The sequence below is a fragment of the Corapipo altera genome, unplaced genomic scaffold (genome assembly GCF_003945725.1).
Source record: "Corapipo altera isolate COAL_440 unplaced genomic scaffold, ASM394572v1 1, whole genome shotgun sequence".
Taxonomy (NCBI): domain Eukaryota; kingdom Metazoa; phylum Chordata; class Aves; order Passeriformes; family Pipridae; genus Corapipo; species Corapipo altera.
In genome coordinates, this window is record NW_020884873.1 from 12652599 (window position 1) to 12679438 (window position 26840).

The window sequence follows — 26840 nt, forward strand, 5'->3', positions numbered from 1 at the left end:
GACTGCAAGATGGGAGGAACTGTAAGATGGAAAAGGAAAAGGACTGTAAGATGGAAAGTCTCAGTTTGGGGAGTCTCCTTGTGAGACACTGAGAATTAAATCAGAGGAAATGTTTGAGAACACAGTGGGGTGAACAATCCTGCTTTGCTTATTGTAGTGTGTTTCACGTTACCTAGCAAATCTTTAGTAGGGATTCTGGAAGCTGATTAAAACCTATAAATGCTCTCATATAAAAGAGTATTCCATGCTGGGAAATGCAGCCACAGCAGAGCACATAAGTTCTGTCCCAGTTCCTTAGCAAGGAGTTACACATTTGATTTGCAGTGTCTGGATTTCAGTCTTACTTTTCATGATATAAAGATGTCAGATGGAAAGCAGTCAGGTGAATACTTCTGAAATAATTAACAGGTTTCAGGTTTAAGATGTTTTGTCCTAGATTTTGAACAGCAGAAGCTCCATCTAAAGCAGAAGGAACTTTCACTTAGGAATGATGTGCCCTCCATACCCTAAACCAGGATAAGGCTGCAGTCAGCCTTTTTCTCATTGGTGTTGTCATAGTTCCTGTGATGGATGTCACTGTTAACTCCTCCATTATTATCAAATTAACATGCAAAGTGAGCTTTTGAGGAGCACAGAGATTTCCAGCTGGAGACAGACACTTTAGCTTTCCCTGCAGCAGGACATTTCAGTAGATGTACCCAGCCAGGTGTGCTCCTGTTTCCGAGTGAAATAACATGTTCACATTTTTCCTTTGATCAAATAAAAAGCCTCAGGATAATTAGCTGAAGAGATGATGGTGGTAACTAATGGTTTCCTTCTGCATCAGAGATCTTGCTGATGCAATTTGGGTTTAAGTCTTGATAGACGTGAACTGAATGCAGCCCTGTGCTGCATTGCCAGATGCTTTCCCCCCTTCTCAGAGGTTGTCAGACAGCAGAGAGGCTCCTAAACCTGGGCATCCTATCCCCCTGTCACTCACAGTCGTTCATTTCTATCAAGTGACCATCAGTCTGCCTTACAGAGCAAATATAACTCCTTGCATTTTTTGGCCTGAATTGTCTTATTAAAAACTTTGAAGTTTAATTTGTTGTGGGTTGTTAGTGACTAAGGATTCCAGGTCAATTCTCCCATTTCACAAGAGGAGTTAAATTGGTATCAGTGTTATACAAAATTGCCTCTGCTGCATAGCCATGAGCACCCTGTAGCCCTGAGAGGCAAGCACACAGATCTCCCCCTAGCTATGTGGCAACAGCCCTCCTATTCCTGATCCTGAGGGCTTGTATTGGAAAAGGGACTCCCAGTTATTCTGTAGCTTACAAGGACTTCCTGCATACTGGAGACAGCTGTCCTCAGAGCATATAGAGGGTGCATGGGTCGGTCTTGCCTAGTCCATAGAGCTGTAAGCCATACCTTCCTAAAAGCAGAAGAAATGGAAAAAAAAATCTCCTCTTATGTGTGGCAAGAGGTTTTTATAGAGGTATGAACGGGACAAAAATGGATTACAAGACTTAGTCCTTATCTAGCAAGAGATTGACCATGCACATATGTGAGGGATACACATGGCACAGTTGAGGTTCCTGCAGGTGTGCTGTGGTCCTGAAAAAAATCAGACAACTAAAAATGAGCTTTCACTGAACACCTCAATTCCATAATATGCCAGAAAAGTGGATGCAATGTTGTTAGAGTTGAATGAGAATCAACAACCAGAAAGGTAAAGAGTCATTAGTTTTGTCTCATGTTGTGAGAGGATTCCTATGCTTCTTGTAACCAGTGCTAAAAATGTTTGTTTCTCTTAGTGCCAGTCTAAAAGAGATAAAAATTCCAGAGGTATATGTGCATTAATCAGTGCTTTAAGTGCAGCTTCTGTATCTATTAAACATTCATGTAATGCAATAATCTAAAGTCAGAAGGACTTTGAAATATTTACAGGTTTCAATAAATGTTTAAAATGCAATTTTTGCAGCAAACAGCAGAACTGGACTTCCTTTGAACTGATGGACATTGCTGCATCTTCCTGTGTTCTAATAAGATGTGAAATTAAGGAGAACATGGATGGTAGAGGTATCAGGAAGCTCCCATCCCACAGGAAGTCAGCGAAGTAAAGGAGAACCTAAGCAGTTGGTTGAGACACTTTGCATGGTGCAGAGCAATGGCTCATGGAGCAGAGAGGGGCAAGATCAGTAAATATCTTGGAAGGGGGAGAGGAACAGTTCCATGGATAGCTTTCCTTTACCAACTTTCAGCCAAGTCTTACTATTTGCCAGCAACACCGTGGGTGTCTCAGTGTCACCTCTTCCAGGTACAGAGTCACAGGGGTGAAAACCCCACACAACCAGCACTGTGCCAATGCCATAGGCTGTTTAATGCCAAGACTATACAGTCAGGCTCAAAGTAAGAGATTTAGTCTCTGTAAGGGACGAATATAGTCTTAGCTTTTGTCAGTCTTACATGCAAGGCACGTAACCAGACATGGTTCTAACAGAGACAGGCTTCTTGACCTTGATCTTTTAAAAAAATTTTTTTAAAAAAAAATGAAGCAACTTTCTAGTTTGAGAATAGAGCAAAGGCCAGATGGAAATGAAACCTGAGAATGAGTACATCGTTTTGTATCTGAATTCACAGCATTTGAGATCTTACACATTTTGCACAAATGACACGCAGGTTTCTTAAGGTTTTGGGTTTTTTTCAAAGTCCTTTCTGTCTTTTGTTACAGTGGGGGACCACAGTCCCATACGTATTTGACAGACTTACATTACCATAGTGCTCAGTGGCCTTAATGGATTGGGCCTGAAGACAATGGCAATAGCAAAGCATTAAGACAAAATGAATGAAACAGAGAGAACTTCATGTAGTAGACAAATACAGAGCTTGCTTATGTCTCCCAATCATCCACACTTTTGTCTACAAAATGGTACCTGAGCTGATCTCAGTTACCTAAATGTGATCAAGCTTAACAAGTTCACTTTCACTTTGGAAATGCTCCAAACTCCAGAGGTACTCATCTCTTTTAAGTGAAAAAAGAGAGCTTTGTATGATCTAAAGCTAATCATAGTATGAGGATTTACAGGAACGTAGTGGATGCTTGCTTCTCAAGTATAAAACAAGTATTGTTGCTCATAATTTTTGAAATACCATTTAGAATGTCAGATTTATTAAAATGCTCTTCTACTGTAGATGGGACATAGCAAAAATTTCAGTAATCTGAACCAGGAGATGACAGAAAAAAAATGAGTCAACAGACAAAATCTTCTTACGATCCTGTTCACAGTAAAACTTAGAACGTAAACCTGAGAACTTAGAGATATTAATTTTTGAGGATCTGTTCAGAAGTCATTAGTTATCTACTAATCTAATTCATTCAGGACCCTATTTTACTTGCAAAAAGTAGATTTAAAACTATTCAAGGAAAGCACTTCCTTGACCTCTCAAGACTTTTAGGAGCTCTTGAAGAGGAAACAATCTCCCAAAAGAGCAAGTTGAAGAATGCTAAGTAAAGGAAGAAGCAGATTACAAGTATCGTTTGGACCAAGAAACAAAAGCATAAACAGAGGACATGATGGACTAGCTTGCATATTAAATAAATAACTAGCAGGACTTGAAATCAAATTAAGTTTCCAGCTGCACAGAAGGTCAGCCCTGCCAATGCTGCATGACTCCTGCTCTTGGGTATCCACCCACAATATGGCAATCTTGTATATTTACTAAGTATATTGGTTCTTAGCTTTAATCATGAATTATTCATGTCTGGCTAATGCCAGATTCCCTGGAGTATTCATGCACAGCATGTATGATGATCAAATTTTCATTGAATTTAACAGAAAGACTTCTCTTTAGGACTATCAGAATGAGGCTTTAATGACAAACCACATCTCTTTCCTAGTTCTTCCCCCCAACTAGATGTACAAAAAGCTGATTTTTTTAACTTTGAATACATACGGGAAAACGATAATGCAAAAGATTGCTGAGCAACAGGTTGACATGATTAGGAATGGATTAGAGAACACAGTCAAAACAATGTGTGGTATCACAAAAAATTTAGCCAGAAATAAAAGAAAAATCCTACTAAGGGACTTCACAATGCTTTCAATTCCTTGGGTACAGTTTATGAACATTATCTTACTTTTTTTAAAGCAGGTTATAATTCAATTACCCTATTCTGTTGCCATTTTCTGCACCTCTAAAGAGACTATCTCATTTGCAATAGCAGTTTTACCATTACAGTAATAATAAGGAATTTCAAACACTTCATTTCACTTGTGCTTATACTACTGGTTCCTGATGCATATTCTGGGCTATTCTTGGACTTAAGAGAGCTTTTTGTGATGCTCAGAACCGAAGTGAAATAGCAAATCTATTAAAAAGATGATAGGTCTTATTTTGAATCCTGGTTCTGCAAAATATTCTGCATTTGTAAAGACTTAATCCTCGTGCTGTTCTAATCTTTGTATGAGAAAAGTCTAATTTTGTTTGCAAATTGTAAAAAGAAGTGAAATTAATTTACCGCTCACCAGTTTCTCATCAACATTGTAAACATCCCCATGAAATTAATATATTAAACATGGGAGTGGAAGGATATTGCCAATTTAAACATCACAGATTAAGACAGTGTATACTGATGTTATAAAAATCAAAGTACTGATCTATATATGTTAAAAGAAGAATCCTCCCCTATATCAAACAGCATAATAGAGCTGTGGAACTATCCCAGCTGTATAATCACTCTAAAAAGAAGCTGGAGTCATTCAGGCATTCATTCAGAATTCCAACATCATTTCAAAGCATTACACAGAAAAAGAAAACTCCTACAGTATGAAACTGTTTTAAAGTTTTAAAGCTCCAAGTTTTAAAGCGGCATTTGCTTGTACTCTACAAATGAGATTATCCCCTTTCATACATGCTCATGGAGCAATTGAGATGGTCACAAAGTCCTTCAGAATGGAAAATGATACACATTTCAAATAACCCGCCCATCCTTCTACTCACCCTAGAGATATTTCTGAAGCAGAGAAAAAAAACCTCAGCAGACAGTAAAAATGACCAAACAAGAGAACTCCAAGAGTTACTCAGCATCAGATTATAGACAGTAACTTGTAAGGCAAAGTAACTGGAGCTTTTGGCTGGTCCAGCTCATCAGCAGATTGAAAATCTGTACAAGAAGTTGCAGGAGGAGCTTTAAGGTGATCCACATCTTAAATGAGGTGAATGAGCTGATATAAACCAGAATCAAAGAAAGTGCTCCATGCTGACACAAAAGCAAATAGATGTGAATCGGCCATAGCCCTAATTAGGCAGGACATTATAAAGGAAGGTTTGAAAGAATCTTCTAGCGGGTGGAGGGGAGGAAAACACTTAATGATTTTTAACACAGAGTCATCATTTTATCTGCCAGATTATAAAATATGGCTGCTTTGATAACAAGACACAGAATAACATTTCAGGATGTCCCTTTCAATGTACAAAAAGCACACAATTTGTCTCTGACAGAATTTCTAGTAACATTTCTTACCCACACACAAGTGAAGTAATTCACTCTTACTGGGTTGTGTTTAAAAAATCAAGTTGGTGGAATAGAATACTGTGAAAAGGCTGACTTGGCTAGAGTTAAAGTTGGTTTAGGGAGTACGGTTTTTGAGTACTTGATAAAATTCTCTTTTATCCAAGTACTCTTTTGTGTCATCTCCCATATTATTCTCATGGTTGGACTACTACTCCCCCTAGAAGTCAGTGGTAAGAACTTTTTGGCTTCATAACACGAGGTAGCAGAGTTTGCAAACCCTGTAAGTTTCTAAAATGCTCCTTTCCACATAGGAATCAAACCCTTTTCCACATCATAGATTATTTATTAACATCTTGTTCTTCCAGATGTCAAGACTCTCCCTGTTTTATCAATGTCATGCTTCTTTCCTCACTCAAGCTCCTTTTTAATCATATCTAAGAGCATTCTTTTTTTCCCCCACTCACTTCCACCATTCCCCAAAGTATCTCTTTTTACACCTCTTCCCCAAGTCCTTTCAACACGAGTTATATTTTTCTTCCCTTCCTGAGAAAAAAGTTTGGCTGTGCCTTTTGATTCTTTTCTCCAAATAACTTCCTTCTGTTTGCTCCTGCCTCTCATAATGAATGCTGTGTGAAAGTTTGCACCTTTTTCTTTCCCACAATATGGGTTTTGCTCTCTCAACTATGCAATGAACTTTCCCCTTTACACTTTTCCATCACTTATGGTTTCCAAGCCCAGATTATTCCAGTTGGTCAACATATTTCCCTTTTTCAAATTTGACTGAATTTGACCCATGTAACATTTCTTCCCCAGACTGGGTATCTAAACACTCACATATTTGTCAGCAAACTGTACCAATAGCTGCCTATTTACTAGGAAAATATTTAGCACACTAACAATACTGCTATGACTAAATACTACAACACCCTCACCCATCAGATAAGCACAGATTACAAGTATCTCAAGAAATTTTAATTTTTAAGAATCCTGCAATTCATTTAAAAATGACCTTAAAATCCAGTAACTCTAACAGGTGCTTGAAATGCCAGTTTAGTTGATTCAGATGGCAGTTCTAACAGAAGTTAAAAAATTTGCATCTACATCTGCATCAAAAATAAATATCCATTATTGAAAAAAAATTAAAAATGAGTTACATCTATTCCATTTAAACTATTTAATAGGAGTATTTCCCGCAATGCTACATACAAGAAAGTATTTTAAATAACATTAATACAAACTAAGAAAAGTCAGAGAACCTGAAGTTAGAAAGATTTCATCTTTCTCTCACATAATAAAAGACATAATACATATGATTCATTCAAACAACTATATTATCATAACTGTAAGAAAAAGCTTAAATAAAAGTGTTTAAATGAGGGAGCTAAAATCCAGGCATCTAAATTCATGTGTAGGCACTGAATAGCTGGTTTAATTTTCAAAGTTGCAAACTCTTTGAACTTCCAAAGAGTTTAAGGTGACCAACACCTATAGAAGTCCTGTTAACACTTACCCACATAATCTACTCATCTGAGTAGGTCCATCAAATTAAAAAGGATTTGTAATATAAAGCACGACTATAGGATTAAAACATATGCTGATATATGGATTTAGTCATCTAATTTAAATATCAAAATTTAAAACTTTCAACCACAACATTTAAAATATGATTTATTTAATTATGCATTTAGGATTTATGCTATAGCCTTGAAAAATGTATGCTGTGAGGAACTCCCACTAGATTTTAAAACAGAGCAATTAGTACCTTTTTTTTCAAAGTGGCAACCAAAGTTGTCATGATCAATGTATTATTTGAAATATTGAGGTCTACAAATAGGAGAAATCATTCAGAAACCGTATTTTCCTCATTGACCATATTACTTTCACAGTTTGAAAGCAAATCCCCTGTTAGCAGAGATTTCTGCTGAGAAATGGATGACACAGCTCCAGAATTTGAGAAGTTTATGTAACTTCATAAGTGCCTAAAAAAGAAACTTCATCTTTTATACCTCAAGTTTTAAGCAGGGATCAGTATTTACAGTTAACTCAACACCTCTAAATACTTCATTAAAATCAGGATACTGGCCATCACAACACCATTAATATCAGTTAGTCAAACATCTTTTCAGTTGCTAAATGAACATACATTTTCCAACACAAGGAGTTTTAATCATTCATCCATTATTATTGGTGAAGTCAGTGTCACATTATTTGTCTTTACTACTTTCTTGTTCTAATAAATCACAACAGCAAAATAATTAGGTTGCTCTTTTTAGCACAAAAAGAAAGGGCTCAGCCCTGCAGACACTTTTCAAGTGCCTAATTTTATAAATGCTGACGGTCATATTAGTATACAGAAAATAAAGCTTGTGACAACATGTGTGGACACTCAGGGTTCTAATCACCATAACAGTCATTACTGAAATCAAGTCTGCAATGGTCAGAGAGCTACAGCACTGAAACTGCAAGATAAGAATACATCAACTATTCAGGTAATGTCTATGAAAATGAATTAATCTGAGGTCTACCCTGCCATTCCTGTGGCAAAATGAAAAAATATTCCCACTTTGTCCCTGGGAGGGAAAGACAAGGTAAGACACTGATTAGGTCTTACTCTCTTCTTTGTCACCACCGATTGAGAAATTAGAGATTGTTCTGGTTCACAATACAGGTAAGGAACTGTTCTTTTAAAAGACCAGATCTTTTAAAAATTTAAAACTTGATTCAAGGATTGATCCACCCCTTGTTGTGTCTACTCAGATGTCTTCAATTACCAGCAATTCACCTTGGTTTTGGAATACAGGTCTGAAGTATCCTAGTTTCATCCAAGTTTTTAAATGCAAACCAAACTAAAATCATTAAGGCTGTTTTATGTCTGTGTCAACTGGATTTACTTAGACCAAATGGAACAGTCACTTTGGAACCTTCAAGTGGAATGATCAGTCTCATCAATATTCTAGGAAAAGTCATTGCATCCACTGGAATAATTAGTCACCAACATCACCATCTCTGTCACCTATGAGCCACAGAAAATGAAAACCTATAGCTAGTAAGGCAGTTCCAAGCAGATCTCCCAGTGCAGTAAGATAAGGTATAGAAAAACTGTCAGGATCTTTTCCTTTTTTCCAGAAGTGGTGCACCATCCAGTCAGCAATCCATAACAGAGTAAACACCTACATAACATCAAACAAACAAAATCTGTATTATTATTACATAAGTTACAGCAAAAGGAAGTCAACAGCCAACACTACTGTCTCCTTACTACACAGAATTATTGTACACAATTGCTTTTGAAAAAATATAAGTAATTAATATAAATTAATTTCAGACTCAAACTCCCCACAGCTAGAGAGAGAGACACTTAGCCAACTTCTCTCAGTCAATCACATGCACAGCTGAAAGGAACATATGAAATTATTGACAGCATCCTTCACCCAGTCTATGCTTGAGGACTTCTGAAAAATGGAAAGAAAAAGCAAAAAGTCCAACCACACATGCAACTGCACTTCTCACATAACACATTGTTCTGTACAGAGAGAGCCTAAGTGAGGCTTTGAGTTAATTCAGAACCAAATCATGTCGCTCCACATGAATACACTCAACCCAGGTTAACTCCTGTTTCCACAGATGTAGCACTGACCTGAAATCAGATGTGATATAAAGAATAGCAGGTCAAATTAAGAAAAATTTCCTCTGGGTTGTATGAACTGCAAAAATGGCCTAGAACCTACTTTTATGCCTGAAATACCATCTTCAGCACCTCTGTAATAAGGCACACCTGCAACATATATTATGGAATTGTCACTCCAGGCTGAATTTGTCCCAAAGTAAAAGACTTCATTCCCAACTGTGAATGTCTGAACATTTGAGAAGCTTGATCTTAATACCAAAGGTATGCATAATCATTAATCCAATTTTAAAAAAGAATCCTTTAATGTTGCACAGCTGTATGATAAGAGATTCTGGTTCAGTGGAATCATGTGGTGTGGCATGGCACAAGATGAATGGAGAAAGGACCACTAACTGAGTTCCATTTCTTCTTGTATCTTCTAAGGAGCTGCTTAAGATAAAATAAACACTGTATTTTATGTATTTTTAGTTAAACAGATCTTTAAGAAGAGTAAACTTTAAACAGTTACTCCTATAATTAATTTTTTAAGGACTCCACTATGTACATTTAAAGGAATATGCAGCATCAGAAGTAATAAAAAGTATAGCATTATATTAAATTTATTTAGTAAATAATCAATCATTGTCATCAAAAGTATACTTATAAATGTATACACTCATTTATTGATAAGATGTTGCAAGATGCTTCTCCATAATAAATACAGCAAAATGAATGTTGTACAAAAAACTGTGTTGAAAAAGTTTCTCAATTAATCTTTGCTTTGCAGAAGCGTACGTTAAAATACAAGCCTGAATTTCTAATTAAAAAAAAAAAAAGGAGGAGTATTTGCTTAATGAAAAATGCATGGCTTATTTATATAAATGTATCTTCTGAAAAGGGAACTCTGTAGTCTAAGCTAATTATGCAAGTCCTAGGTGCACTGACTGGAATCCAAACAAATATATTTAAAACAGATGTTTTCTTTGGAAGACTATCAGATTCTCTAAGTCAGCTCCTTCTTCTTACAGAGACAAAAAGAGGCCTGTTTATAAAAGATCCTGTACATTAACATCTCCTACAGGATGTGCACAGAAGACCCTGTAGCGCCCCTCATCAACAATAGTTATGCATGTTCCATTAGAAGATGAGAGTATTCATTCCAAGAAAAATATATACTGCATTTATATAACACAACCAATTAGACACAACATACACGGTAAAATTCAGATGGCAGGATACACTTTTGACTCTTAAAACGTGAATACCATTCATTTGTCTACATATTTTCCACCCTGAAATAACTGACTTATACTTCTGTGAAAAATGGGTAGTTTGGAAACTAAGTTTCTGTGAACCTTCCCAAACAATTCTTTGTGCTTGTACTAACCTACGGGTGCACAACAAATAATGTGAATTATAACACGTCTGGCTTCTGTAAGTAACAGGAAAAGGTTACAGCATATTATATTAACTGATGCTTATAACAATATATGACGGAAATTAGGACATAGTGCTTACAGAGTATGTTATGAGGATGCAGCTCACCAGCCTTCATTTTTTGTGAGGGAATAATGCTATCATCCACCATGCATTTGCATGGCTAGAAACCCACTAACATTTAAGAATTATAAGGCTCAGTCTGTGGAAATGGTTACTTATTTGGCCACATTAGTTTGTGCTGCAAGACAGAGTTAATCATTGTGACTTAAATCTTCAATAAGATTTTGCTTTAAGAACACTGTCAAGAGGGAGCAATCAAAGTAACTATTATTTTTGGGGGGAAAAAAAAGAAGGACCCTACTATGAGTTTGCTGAATTTTTGAAAGACAGTCTTGAATTTAAAATGATAAGTCACTCACAAAGATCTGACAGATTAAAAAAAGAAAGGAGAAAAATCATTAAAAAGACATAACAAGACACAACACTTCACATTTTCTGAGATTTATTTATCAGTGATGGATACTTATGCCAGCAAAATAACGCAGATGGCACAGCAGTATGAATTCTGTGTACTTCTGCCCTGCACTCTTGCTATGAAGAAAAAAGCCTTCCTACTTCCAACTGAAAACCAGCTGGTTTTGAGGGAAAAAATAAAGGGACCAATCCTACTAAGACAGTAAAGAATGTTCTGTTTAGCATGAAAGCTGGAGAAAAGTGATAAGAAAAGCTTGAAATAATATGAAGAACATGTTCAAGATGCGAGCTAAAATTACTCAATATACAGAGGAAGAGGACAATTAAGTGTTCATGCTATATTATTATTCCCCTGGGAAAAAAAATCACAATCAAAATTGAGGAAAATGAAACTAAAGACATGATCGGATTTAGACTGCATTTCTAAAATGACCCTTTAGTCACATTGTCAAAACAAGTCCTCAGAAGACAGAAGCAGCAGAATACAGCAATAAGAATAAGAGGGAGGAAAAGAGCTAGAGTGAACTTTTTATCAAATACTAATGATGAAGAATCTAAAAATAAGGAATATAAGTATCTGTATTATTTTTTACAACAAAGAACAGCAATAGAGATTAATTCTCAATCTTGAACTTTCTGATTCAAATTACGAGTATCAGATTGAAACTGAAACTGAATATGAATGCTTAAATATGAGTGAGCTTCACCATTTAAAGTTCAAATCTTATGACTGCACAACTAGAAATGGGAACATTATACACTACAAAGCAGGTTTTTTTTCCTTCATTATTTTGCATAAAATTTACTTTCATTCTTTGCATGTCTTTAGATACAATAACAAGATTAGCTAAGGAAAGTTATTTTTTATCTTTTTCATGTAGCATATCTGCATTTTCTCATGGAATTAATTTCTTATGATTTCTGAAATGAGAAAAGAATAAAACTCTATTATTTAAAATAAAGATACACAACTTCTTCCAAACATTCTTACTACTGTCTAAGTTTCCTATAGCCTAATTAATAAGTTGCAGGATGCTATAATATTTTTATTGTTTCATTCATCTGGCATGTCCACATTTTATCAGTGAATGCATGTCAAATTCATAGTGATAAAAGTGTAACATTAAAATGCATAATATTTGTAAACCAGATTAGAATAATTCACCTTTATACTGGTTTATATGTTAGTCGCTGTGATGAATGAATTCCAATACCAAACTGGAAAATTAAAATTTAGGTTATATAATTGCATATGCTTTTCTAGATGAGCATTATCAAGATTCAAGTCTAAGTTTAGTATGTAGAACAAAGACCCCTTAGCAGTTCATTTAGCATGCCTTAGACAGGATACCCTGCCTGTTGTTAGTACTGCTGATTTCACCTTAAATTGTTTCCATATGAAGGTGCATTAGAAAATAGTTGCATACTGTCACTTTAGACAGGATACATAGATGGTAACCTCTGAAAATGTAGTTTTCAGAAAACTGAGGTAACCTCTTCAAATGTAGTTTAAGTCTCCTTTACTCTCAAAATTATATTGACTCAAAATTCATCTATAACATAATGATGAAAAGATCTTGTAATTACTGCATAAGAACTCTTGCCAATCTATGAAATTCAAAGGTAAGTTTATTTATTTGGTTTTTAATTATGAGTAAAAAATCCCAGTTAGGGATCTCTAAAGACTACTGTGTCTTCACTCTGTCACTCTTGCCAGATTTATGGTTTAAGTCTTCTAGTGGTTTTGACCCTTCATTAAGTTAATTTTCAAATTCTATATTACACGTCTCCAATTTTAAATGGCTTTTGATGTCTTCATGTGAAACTAAGTAGTAACTGCAAAGTGCTTGTAACTGATCTACACTGAACTTGCTGAGTTTCCACTGCCTACAGACAGAGATCTGTAGTCAGTGAACTCGCAGAGTAGGGTCTACACACGTTTTTCAAAAGCCATTTTTCTCCAGTTTTCTCAGGTAGCATATCTGGTGTGTATCATGTCCAGGGGAAACAAATCACTATTTCCTCCAAACATACAGAGATTTCCTTCAATGTCTGGCTGCAAAGAAACCACTGAACAGTAAGTTTTTTCTTGCTGCTGTTTGTGTTGTAGCTAAGTGGTATTAGCTCCTCTAAAGGTATCCAAGTGCCCAGACAGCACAGCACACATTTATGTAAAACTAAAACCTCATTGAAGTAAAAACTGAAGTTGTTTCTAAGTCAATCTGACTATACTGATGTAACTTTGTGGGAAGCGGCTTTCTTTTCTATTCCACAGTTTGATTCAAATTTTTCCAATTGCCATCTTGATTTCTTTGTAGCTTTGCCAGACACCCTGGTTTGACCAAAATAGTCCTAATTTCACGCTGTTCCTCAGCTGTCTGAGACATGAGACGTGTAACCCAGACCAGTAAGTGTTCAGGTATGCTCAGCCTGCATTAGCTGTAGCACAACTCATGCGCGTCATGCGACGTACATAAGCACTTGGAGCTCAGCCTTCTGAAGGTAAAAATGATATATCCCTGCTAATGACTCAGCAGGAGCCAGGATTCTACCACAGACAGCAACATGACTGGAAGAGAAGGAGTGGTTGATACCCACATTCACATCTCAATGAATCTGGCAAGTCTCCTTGTCATGCTGCAATGAGAAAGCACTCAATATACAGAGCTGTCCAGATTTGGACTCTAGTTTCCATAATTCATGGTCTCTTTAGCAGTTATATGCTCTGTATCTTTCGGAAGTAACCTTTCCTGTTAGAAAAAGTAGTATTCAAAGTGTATCAATATTTTGTCTATAAACACAACCTTTCCTATTTCTCTATTATGTACAGAGTATCCCATGAGCTATGTTTCCACATTAAAGAGGCCCATACTATCATTAGAATCCTCACACTAGTGAGAAATCCAAAATATTTTTGATGTGAGCAGGGAGCTGTTATGAGCAGTGCTGAATTCTTGGTTTTCTATTGCCCCAAACAGCCCTGAAGCACTGCAAAAGTGAGTTCACAGCTGTACACATCTGACCTTCGTTGGGTAAGAAGAATTTTGGAATTACTTATTTGCTTGGTAATAGCTCTGGGAATCTCCTATTGTTTGTTTATTCCCTGAGTCTTAAACATAACTGTGTGTTCAGATTTGGTTAGTAGGTGTGAAAATTCCTTAGAGGGCGTTTTACTGGCTCAGTGAGAACATGCAGAACAGAGGCTGCCTTTGAATGCTCCGAGCCGTGTGCCAGGACTGACGGCTTGGCAACTCCAGAGCTGCTCTCACTTTCCTGCAGGCTGACAAGACAGGGGATGAAACTTTGCTCAGTGCACAGCCTCATACAGTTAAAAAATACTTGTGCCTTTGTGAGGTACAAGAGGAGGACTGTTCTCCAATTAATATAATCTTTATTGCTCAAATGCCATATTGTAACTGCGTGCAGTGTACTGGTACATGTTTGTCTGTGACTTGTTCTTGTAAAATTTTCAAGGAAAGAGTATTCCTCTTAAATAGAAGCCACTCACCAAATCCAAAACACATTTAAAACCATTATACTGGTTTTCATTAAGGCACATTGGCTTGCCCAGATACTGTATGCTGCATTATGTGAAGTACCCTACATGCTTAGAAGGTATACTTTCCTCATAACACTTTTTATTTGTATTTTCCACTGGTGCTGCCATTCATAAACACAGAACAGGCTCTTCACTACAGAGTTAATTCAGACCTTTTGAACCCCAGGTTAAAAGTTTTAGCTGAACGCAGGTTAATAGAAATATTTGTGCAGTTAAGGTAAAGGGAGTACAGCCTTGGCTTTCAATAGATTCAGTTTATAAATTTAATTAAAGAACACTTCAAGAATATGTATTAATTTAATGAAGAAAAACAACTGTACTATTAGAGTTAGAAATATTAAAATAAAATAAAAAAAAATAAAACAAAATACTTTCTGGGTTTTCTTATAGTGTAGAAACCCAAAATTGTTTCATTCCTAGAGAATCAGAAAGAATGAAGATCATAACAGTATGGATACTTATACTACTTAAAATATTTTAATTTACTGATTTTTAGAAATAACTGTGTATTCAGTGAAATGTACTTTGTTTTACTACATAGCATATTTTCAGTCAATAGTAACTAAATTACACTATTGATAATGTACATCATGTCATATTAGTTATGTTTTTTCCATAAATATTTCAATTAAATGGCACGCTGTGGAGAAAATATCTACAGATATCTCAGAACAGGTAGGGAGAAGAGATGAAAGGAGCTGGTAGGTGTGGATGGTGAAAAAACAAAATGAAAGTATCAGATTTGGATGAAAATGAAGTTAACTCTCTGACTGGAACTCCAACAGTACTGCATAGAACTTTCAATGGAAATTAATTCCATTTTATCACTTTTGAATGAATATTGAAGTTTACAGACAATCTGAAAAAGTCATGTTAAAATGCCAAATAGAATTCATATGTATGTATAATTTTACTGTAGAGATAATGTGGAATAGCATAAACTGAGAGAAGAAGAGAAAAATATAAAAGTAATAATATATGTCTTTGCATTAACATTTTCTTGATTTTTTTCCCATTTATTCTAACATTCCAGTTCTACTTTTGCCATTTATCTAGCCCCTTTCTCTCCATTTTAAACAAACACAGAGCTGGACAGTCAGAGATTATAAACAGATCTTGAAGTCAATTAATGATCTATTTCAGTCCACAGTAAGATATGTCATTAAATAATTTTACATCTTACAACAGTCACTTGAATTTTAAAGATAGAAAATCCATTTCATTGCTGCTGTTATTTTTTAATTTAGCATTATTTTCTTAACATAGTGAGAAAGATATAAATCTCCCCTTTCTGCCCCCCAGCTCAATATAAGTAAGGAATTGCAAAGGTCAAAGTAGTCATATTAAACTTCCTCAAACACAAGAATGACAATAATTAACTCTTACCTTTGGGAATCACTGTATTCTATTAAATTATCATCTACCACCTCAAACGTAAAAGATACAGCTTGCAAGCAGGATTGCAATTTTTGACATCCATTTTCATATGCCTTCCATGCAAAGTGAATATAAATACAAAGCCCAATATACTATAAAACAGGCCTAGAATGCAGATCTCTCACTGATCAAAAGACTGACAATGGAGTTGGTTTGTCGTTTATTGAGACAATTAGCTGTGAGGTTTTTCAGTTTTACAGCAGAACTGGGAAAGCTCTCATTGGGAGGACAAAAATATAAAAGAATTCTGGAAAAATGAGATCAGTAGATGTCAGATTATGCCAAAAGAAATGGCAGCTTGGAAACTGTTCTTTACTATATCCAGGTGCATAGATGAAGTCACTGAAAAAGGGAAGAGGAATGAGTACAAATATTGAAGTGTTCTCCCTGAGAAAGGAGAAACTTAAAAGCAACCAACTACAGTATGGAAGCACCTCAGACTGACAGGTAAATCAAACATGCTGAAGATTTAAGAATTAAAGCAAGAATTATCTGTCCAAAATTTTTGAATCTGCTCTAATTAGAGGTATGCAATACTACAATAATCACTACTAGAAAAACACCAGAAAAACTAAAATGAGAAAAGGAATCTATTAAATATTTTCAGAAGGTCTTTAAAACCATGGGGTTTCAAACTGTAAATACATCAAGACCCATGAGAAGTTATAATGCGCAACACTGTTATTCGGTTTCCGAGTAAATACATCTCAAAACACCTGTTATGGCTAAAGACTGAAGATAAAGAACAAAAAATCATCTATAAAAGGGAGCAGGGAAAAAAAGAAAAAAGCTGTATATCTGTTTTATGAGTGAAAAATCAATACAATCAAGTGTGGCCTTATGTACTGCAATGGAGATGCTTGGCTGCAAAACTGAATATTCTAATCATATAATGAATTTATGAAAAAGCAACTTTACATGTCTATATATCCTGATGCTAGGTCTGAATTACTGTGTGATCTGAAAGTCCTGTCATAATGTCTTAGACTGGTTTTCAGGTGAGCTTCTGCATTTCTCAAGTTTTACCGTACCCCTTGCTGCTGAATGAAAGATTTGTGTCCCTAAATATGTTATGATTGCAGTTCTGTGAGCAGGAGGACTAGATTTATGAATTCAGTTTGATTCCCATGTGATATGTGTAAAGTTTAATAATGGTTGAAATCACACTGCATTCAGTACTGCTTACCTTCAGCAGAGGCATTTACAGGGACTCTTGCCCCAACCTGTTTTCAAGATTACAGGAACCTATTACCACCAAGACAGCTTGATTTAGATAAACTTGACTGAAATGGAGCAAAGGATTCAAAAGTTCTCAGAAAGGACAGACAGACAGAACAGCTAGAGTGAAGGAATAGCAGCATTTCCTCAGGAAAACACATTATAAAAGGAGCAATAAGGCTGGAAACTAGGAATATTATGTAAGAGGAAAATGAAAAGTAATATATATCTTTTTAGTATGACACTCATTTTCAAAGGTTGGAATGTTACCAGTGTTGTTCTACCAAAAAGATATACAATTCTCATGTGAAATGGTAACAGTTTTTGAAACCTGTCCTTATTGAAATAGCAGTATGATAAACAGAGAGAAATTCAGAACATTAAAAATCATAATTTTATTAAGCATTCACTGCTGATAATATTGTTTGTATTTTAAAACTAAAGTGGTCATGTTTTTAGAAGCAGTAGATATATTTAAATTACAGATATTTCAACTACACTTTAACTGTGTAATGTGAACAGTCAATTTTTGGTTTTAAGGTGCAATGAAATATTATAGTTAATTCAGCCATGTTATAGCTAAAAACGTGCTGTGCCGTTAATAAAAAGATTTAATTTTGTATTAAAGATTTCTCAAAGTGAAATTATTTCACCTTGAGACATTGCTATTTCAAAAGGCATCTTTCAATAACTGCCCTTGCTGGGTATGAACATACCACCAGGTAAGACCAGCCAAAATAATGTAACAAAGTTTGACAATAAACGCAATTAAAATTTCTTGTATGGTGTTCGCTGTCAGACTAATTTAAACTTTAATAAATATTAAGAACACAACAAGGAAGCTGTAACATTCTTATCCACTGGACTACATTAACTAAAACAGTAACACGAACCACTTTAGGAGATTACTTTGAGAGTTTTCCTCGATATATTCATTATTCATAAATGCTACCATTCCTTCTTTCTATTTCCCTTCTGGCTGATTAAAATGACAGGGAGTTCAGATGCAATGGTTCCAAGAACAATGTGAAAGATGCATGACTGGGAAAAAATGCAGTCAAGTGTCTTCTGGAAAGCACTCACAATACAGATACACCTGTGCACGCTGTGGAGATAATTAGTTACCTCAGAGCTGTGCTGAAAGCCTGTATTAACCCATATCTCCTTGTATCTCATTCAAGAGATTTTAGATATCAAAAAAAGCATGGTTTTCTTCAAGCACTTGACTTTATACATGCATTTGCAAGTTGTTCTTACCTGTAGAAGGGCTGCAAACAAATATACTGCTATAAAGATAGGGGTCAAGGAAGTATGTCCGCTCTTCATTAAGTGGATAGTGTACAAGAAAATCAGGTGTCCAGGAATCACCAAAAGAAGCAGAACTTGGGCTGATTTGTTATTTACCTCTACAATAAAAAAAATACAAAACTTGGTTAAAGTCTTCAATTACTATAGCAGATTTTTATTCTTTTTAATATAAAAAGGAAATGGTTTTGGAATTCCACAGCATTCACTATGGAACTATGGAACAGCAGGCATTATTTTCCACTAAAAGACTCCTTGAGGAATTTCACAGTGGGAGAAAAAGACAACTCTAGGGTCTATCAGAAAAGGTAAGCAGAGCTCTTCCAGAAGAGGGTGTAAACTGTCTGCCTTCATTCTGTGCTCACGTAATACCATCTACAGTTTTGGAGCTGCAGAGACCTCCTAAATCTTTCTAGGAAAGACAATCTTTTGGACTCCATATTCAAGACAATCTTTAAAGTACCATATTTTTCTAAAAAGTAATCCCCCATTTACCACTTTCAGATCTGTTCCAATTAATTTAATAAACATGAAAGTGTAATACATGGTGTTGACACATCACATTTCACCACAGTTACTACATCATTACGAAAGTGGAAATACAGGGGAGGAATAAGCTGTGAAGCAAGAATCTAGAAAGAAAATGGGAAATTGGAAATGGAAATCAGGGATTTGGCTTAGTAATAATGTTAGTTATAAAGCTCAGTCCTGACAGGAAATTGGTTTGAACTTCTAGGGGTAAATGACAAAAGTTAGGAGCAGGTAGACAAGCTTAGGACAGACGAAGGTTGAAATCTTTTCGAGTGGCATCCTGCCTCATCAGCCCTTATCTTCAAGCTTTGCCAGGGTTACACCCTGCTCTGTGTTCCTCTCTACTCTTTGCCTCCTCCAGGAATTCCTTGAGATTCTCACAGGCAAACAGCTGCAGAGAAAGGAAACTGCCAAGCCTCTGCTGCCTTTGAACTGCACACAGCCAGTTCAGTCCATTGCCGTTCCTCACTGGTGGTACAGCCTGGCACACAGGGGTAAAGAGGAGACAAGAGACAGTAGTTTTAACTGACTAATCCATACCTGTACCATAATATGTTCTGCATGGGTAATAGCAACCCTTGGCTTCTTCTGGCAGCTCTCCAGGAATGCTGTGTAAATGGAGGTAGGTAGAAATTCTGCTAGCTTGAATAGCTACTAGATTACCACCAATACCTGAAATGCAAAAGGTAACAAATGAAAAGTTTTCAACTATTTTTTTCCTCTAGCAGGCAATATTTTTGCAAATTTACCAAATCCCTCTATGTTTACCACAGTACCCTATGTACAAAAGTCAAAATGAGAAATATCTTTAGAATGTATATTAGCTACAGACAGGCAAACATCAAGCATTAAAACAAGTCAGAAAACTTGGGCTACAGTTTGATGTATCACTGGATATTTGGAGATCAGTTTTGAATCACTGCAAGTGCAAAAAATTCCAAACCTTCCAAAAGGTTCAATCTTATGCTTTCTCATAGGTGAAACTCCCTTTTATTGCTCCTTTTTTGGAAATCCCTCTTGGAACAGCAGAAGTACTGCACAGTTGTGCCCCTGCTGGATTACCTGGCAGATATAAGTAATGAAAGCAGATGCACTCACTACCACCAACATAAAAGCAGATTTCACACACAGAATCACAGGACTTGAAATTACTTCAAGAGTTAATATATTCATTCCCCTTTGACACAGAGCAGGACTAACTAGAGTCTTCTGTCACTCATAATTCAGGTTGAAAGAACAAGATATGTGTCTGAATAGATGATTTTTAAGACAATGGTAGTGATGGAGATTCTGCTTTCTTTTTTATAAGGGGCAACACGCTCAAGTTGCATAAGAAGAGCTTTTGTCACAATATAAGAAAGAAATTTCTTATAGTTAAAACAGTCATTCACTGGAACAACCACCCCAGGGACATGGTGGAGTCCCTTCATTGGGGGTTTTCAAGATGTGACTGTACGGGGAGCTAGATAATCTCATCTAGGCTCCTTTCCCACAAAAGGTTGGACCAGATGACATTTCAAGGTTCCTTCCAATATGGGCTGGTTTATGTTCTATGAATTTTTACTTCAGTGAATACAAAACTAAACCAAGCTTTTATATCTACATTGTAGAATGCAGTGGCAAGAAGCAAGAGCATAAAAACCTCTTAGTTATTATATTTGAGTTGTCTACTTGCATATCAAGTACATGCTGTTTCTTTCCCCCCCTTCAGATGCTCTACACAGCAATGGGCTGCTCTGAGAAGAAGCAGAAGTAATGCAGATTCTGACCCTGCTTCAGAAGGAGAAAGCTCCTGTTTATCATAGTTGAATTAATTTGTTTATCTGATGTTTAGGGCTTTGGGTGCAGAACAAATACCTGTGGTGATCAGAAGATGCTATTTCTCAAATTCTTTTGGTGACTATGGAGTGGTTAGCACAGGGATCTAATACTGAGAACTCAAAGAACTTCTGCCTCACCACTGCTTAAAGACAGTAAATGACTGAACCTAACACGGAAGTAGATCTTTTAAGTAACAAGCTTCAGATACAAATCAGGACATGCATGTTCCCAGTCACGAGATAGAGGGGCAAGATATGAACTACCAAAAGGTTGTGTCAGAGTTTGCAAAGAAAATTAAAATAACAGGAGCTTTTTTTTTCAGAAAAAGTAGTAAAATAAGGGATTTATCTAAACTACAAAAGAGGTTTAAACGGATTAAAACCAATCTAAGTAGGGCCCAAAATCTGTTCTTTCATCAAGAATAATAAATTAGAGATTTCTGAGTAATGAGAATAAGATACAGAAAGAGAGACAAAAATAAAATTAAGTACCAATGCATCACATTTGGATGGGGATCAGATAATTTCTGTGACTGAATCATAAAAAAGCTGTTATATAAAACTGCTTCCTAATAGAGCTACAAAGCTGGGGATGGTGCCATATGACTGCAAAATATGAAACAATTTCTGCTAAAAAAGAGAACATAAAGGCAATCTGGGTTATTACAAGCAGGTTAACAACTGCAATAACTGATATATTCAAAACAATATTAAAAAATAGTAAACTACTCTTCACTATATCTCTTATAACACTACAAAATCAAATAAAAGATGGACGTAAATAGGGATGTTTTGCAAAACACGTGGGCACAAACCCCCTAGATTTTAAGTATTTCCTAGGATGTATGTAATTTCCTCTTGTGACTGATAATTATTTCCTTCAACGAATTCAGACACTCGGAGATATGACAGACGATCTGGATGTTTTTGCCTAGTCAATAACAAGGGAAACTGAGTGAAATAAAAGAATTAAGGAAAACGGAAATTTGACCACTTGAAATGGTGCTTAAAAAAACTGTCTGGACAACAGAGACATGGACAAGTCTGTGAAAGAAGGTGTAAGATTGGTTGTCAATCCTTTGATGGACAACTATTAATCACAAATCTTTTCACTTTTACAACCACCATTCAGAGAAAGTATGCCCCAAGCCCTATTGCTCACGTAGCTAACAGGAAAATACTGAAAAGACTTAAATGCGATTCTAAAACAAGCTGGTCAGCCATGGAACACCAGTAAAAGGCAGTGATATCTGCTCTGCAAAGGAAGCTGACATGCCAACCAAAACATCCAGTGTGGAGTGTGATTTCAAGAGTAACCAATTACTCAGCTAAGTTGAACATATACAATCTATTTTAGCTAAATGAAAATGCAATATTTGTATGTTAAGCAAAATTATTTTAAATTGCATTTGTCTGAGTCTCAATAATTTAGCATTAGTGGTATCATTTTAACTCATAGAAGACAGGCAGGTGTAGTGAAGTGTAAGCGCTTTTAGAATCCATACATCCACTCTCAACCAGCTGACAACGTACTGTGATGGGCAGCAGCAGTGACACTGTCTTTTAGTTCTGCCTATTCACTACCAATTCTCCGAATTATTTTTAAACCTTTGGGCCGAATTCAGCCATGTCTGACACAAGGATAGAGATGCTAACTACCTCCAAGTATGGCTAAAGAAGCTACCAAAAAAGAAAACAGTGGCTAGGTACATAAAGGGAAAGATTCAAACCCATGCCCTCAGTGAGACAAAGGCAGTAATATGAGTTGTACAGTTAAGGGCATAAGTGTGCCAGCTGGCCAGTCAGCACCTAGCTTGGAGCTAGGCATGATGCCTCCTGCTCAGCCAATAGCTCAGCGACACAGAAAAGGCTGTGGAAAGCAGAGGGAAAATGGAGAGAATGAAGCTGTGCTTGCATTGAATGAATCACTTTGATATGTACAGAGAGACTCAGTTTGTTTGGTAACAGCAGCTACTGTGCATGTGAAGTTACCATCTCAGCTATACCAGATTAATCAGATCCCTGCAAGAAACAGAACACAGATAAAACCGTGTAGGTTGACAAGATGTCAATACACAGACCTGATAACTTCTCAGCATCTTCTGAATGCATAAAATGGTCACGTGCTCAGTAGCTGCTCATATTGTTAAATCTCTGTAGACATATATAAGGACTGTTTCCACGAACACTAATTAATCCAGAAATTTGTTCTCCTATTGCAGTCATCATAATAAATACTAAATTCGGAAAGACTAACTTCATTAGCTTCTTTTCACTCTTGTAAGAACCATAACACGGGAAAACAATTTATTTCAAAAGTAAAATCCAGCAACTGTTACTTCATTCCTCTCAGAACAGCAAATGTGTTTAACTTCAATATGAAAGTGCTACTTTGTCAATAAGTAGAAGAGTCGCTGTCTACTAAAGTGCGAAGAATGTCACGCTGACTTACAGCCTTAAAAGCAAATTGAAAACCTCATCATTTTATCAAGGCAGTTAAGGGCTAAGCAGGAATGTTTCTTCTGAAAATTGTTATCCCAGCTCTTTTGTCTAACAAGCACAAAAACCATACTCAAAGCAGAGCCAAAACCATGTCACGTATTTGCAAACAGGCCTACGGGTGTGATTCTATTAATCATCATCTGGAAAAAGGACTTTTTTCTAATAATAGAAGTAACCATGCTATTTGGAAAACCACATTAAAAGTACTTTATATCAATGCATCTTAAAAAATACTTCAAAGCAAATCCATATCTCATAACCCTCAGTACAGGTAAAAACAACCCAGAAGTTAAGGGAACCTGAGGGGTATTGATGACACAGATAAGTCTGAGATCATTCACTGCTCCCAGTAACACAATGGGCTGGTTTTTTACCTCAGAAATTATACTGTATGTTTTGATAAACACTTTTCCAGGGAATACTTGGAGGAGTAATTGATAAACCAGAGGGTTGTACTGCCATTCAGAAAGAACTGCATAGGCTTGAGAGTTGGATCAAGAGAAATCTCATTAAATTCAACAAAAGGAAATGTAAAATCCTCCATCTGGGTAGGAATAACCCCATGCACCAGTACAGGCTGGAAAGCAGATCTGCAGAGAAGGGCGTGGGGGTACTGAAGAACAAGAAGTTGATCATGACACAGCAATCCACCTTCATGGCAAAGGTCAACAGCATCCTGGGCTGCATTAGGAAAAGCATCTCCAGCATGCCAAAAGAGGTAATGCTTGCCCTGTACTCTGCACTGGTGAGGCCACAACTGCAGTACCATGCCCATTTCTGAGTTGCCCATTCTGAGTTGTGTTGGAGTGAGTCCAACACAGGCTCACAGGGACTGAAGCCTCTTATATATGAGGAGAGGTAGAGACCTGTGACTGTTCAGTCTGCAGAAGGCTCATCAGGACGACCTTATGAATGTGTATAGATACTTGAGATGAGGGATGAAGGCAAGGGAGCCAGACTCTTCTCACTAGTACCCACCAACAGGACAAAAGGCAATAAAAAAATCTGAAACACAGAATATTCCATCTGAACACAAAAAAACCCTTTTTCGATTTTTTATGATGAAGGTGGTCAAACGCTGGAACAGGCTGCCCAGAGGGATTGTGGAGTCTCATCTACTGGGATATTCAGAACCCTACTGGACACAGTATTAGACAACCTGCTCTGTTGGACCCTGCTCAAGCAGAGCATTGGACTAGATCTCAAAAGTTCTCCAACATAAATACTTCCGTGATTTTAGAAAGAAGTAAATAAATCCACCTCTTCCTCCCAACTGTGCTTCAGCAAACATACTCAGCTTTAATGACCAATATTCACAACACTATAAACAGTTGCATGATGGGGCACCCAAATAACTGTGTAAGAACAGACAAACCAAATCATTAAGACTAAAGATTTCTAGAACTCCAGTTCTATAGAGAGAGATTAATCAGTAACAGAACACCATGTTGTTCCCAAGCACCTATAACGCTGTCTCTGCAATGGGACTAAAATCAATTAATATCTACATAAGGAGAGAATTAGGCCAACATAATCCTCAAATTAATTTTTCTTGTAAATCTATCAAGAGAAGGAAGGCAAGAAGATTTTCACTTTTGCACACTCCTGAACACAATCCATAGTTCAAGACAGTCAGTTTGGCCAATTAGTCTTTTTTGGAGTTCATCATTGGCATCATAAAAATGAAACAAAAAGGAACCAAAAGAATCTCAGTTACAATGGTGACCACAACTCTAAATTTTTGAATAATCATATTAGCTTTCAGAAAAAACAAGATGAGTTTTTACCCTGACTCTAGCATTAACTTCAAAAAATCATGTTTTATGCAAGTGAAATACTTAGATTAGAAATCTACCTTAAATAGATACCTATTTATGTTGTTTTACTTTGTAGCATTTCTTTTAATACTTGAAAATGTTTAGGGGAAAATAGATGGAAAATATTAACTTTTCCTATACGGGTGTTTATTAAGATAAGTCTTTAAGACAACATTATATAGGCAAAGTATTACATTTTATGATTGATTTGACTCATAAATCAGTTATTTCCTATCCCTAATAAAAAAATTGTTCTTCCACAGTCAAAAAATGAAAATATAACTGGATATAACTGTGTTGTGAAAACTAATGATTACTGAGATCTTCTAAAAAATTTACAAGTAAGACTTCCAAGAAAGAGTACACGTCTATAATAGTACTGAATATGTAGGTTTACACATGCAGGTTAGGAAATAAAAATTAGTGAAACTATCACCCAATAATGTGTCAGAAGTAAATGTCAAAAATCAAAGCCCTCCTCCTTATTCACGCCAAAATAAAGACTGAATAGTTCTTGTAAAGCATAGGTGCCTTCTGAGACTGACACATTTTTTCTAATTCAGGATGTAGAAAAACTATTTTGCTGCTCAGTCAAATTGCTCTACTGCCATACAGGTACATTAATGTTTTCCCTTGTAATTTACAGAGACAAACTTTGGATGCTCAATTGTCTGAGACAATTGTTATATTCTAATCAAAGCACTACTCTGTTGTGGGAAAACTCAAAGTATAACTACCCTAAAAGAGATTAAAATGCATAGCTATTAAAAATTCATTTTATTTCTTGAGGAGGAATGGTTTCTGGGTATATTCTTTCCCTATTCTCCAAAACAATTTACAGCAAAATCTCTCCAAAAAACCTGAAAGCCTGTCATTCAATTTACCCTTACATAAGCTTAATTTTCATCTCCTAGACAACTGATACTCTTTAAGTTTTGTGTTAAATTTTCTCATATATTTTTCTCATATTCTTTGATCTACATTTCTTTCCACCAGACAGCAAATAATTTTAAAATGCGTACAGCCAAAGAGCAAGAAATACTAAAATTGGTTTGTGTTGCTCTGAGAGTATTGCTCTGAACCACCTGCAAAGGCAAGTTTCTTGATATAAAATATTTCCAATTTTCAAGTGTTTTCAAAATTAATTTGCAGAACCTCCATTCTTCAAGACGCATAAAAATAGGGTGAAGTCTCCTGATATGTTGGTTATTACGCAGTAACTCATGAAATGCAAATACTTAGAAGATATCTCACAATGTTTTGTCTAAGCACACAATGAAAACTGAGAGGAAAGTGGCTCTATCCAGTAACTGCACTTAGTTCATTTCTGTTGCATATTCAGAAGCATATAATTTTTTAAGGTATTATCTTTTTTCTGTGCCAAAGGAACTCAGTTTCTTGCAAATTGCAATTCCTGAGTCAAATTCAACACACTGTGATGCTGTAAGAGGATTTGCAATTTTTAACCACTTCATCCATTAGAAAACACAATGATCAATTGGAGTATCTAGGCTGAAGCCCAGCCATGCTTGGGCTTAGCTATTTTATTCAGAACTTCAGTACGTCAAACAGACATCTAAGTATCAAGTAGTTTGTAAGTGCCACAGTGGCTAAAACAATAAAGTGATTTATT

The 26840-nt window shown here is 36.1% G+C and overlaps 1 protein-coding gene across 1 annotated transcript in view; it reads right to left on the reverse strand.

Annotated features, from left to right (window-relative positions):
• Positions 1-7280: 7280 nt before the first annotated feature.
• The window catches only part of SLC41A2 (solute carrier family 41 member 2), a 48191-nt gene continuing 28631 nt past the window's right edge, over positions 7281-26840 (reverse strand). The window contains exons 9-11 of the mRNA XM_027665599.1: positions 19609-19740; positions 18490-18638; positions 7281-8667 (exon numbers count right to left, since the gene is read on the reverse strand). Of these exons, the coding sequence (XP_027521400.1) occupies positions 8482-8667; positions 18490-18638; positions 19609-19740 (467 nt within the window). The 3' untranslated portion in view covers positions 7281-8481. The remainder of the gene's footprint in view (positions 8668-18489; positions 18639-19608; positions 19741-26840) is intronic.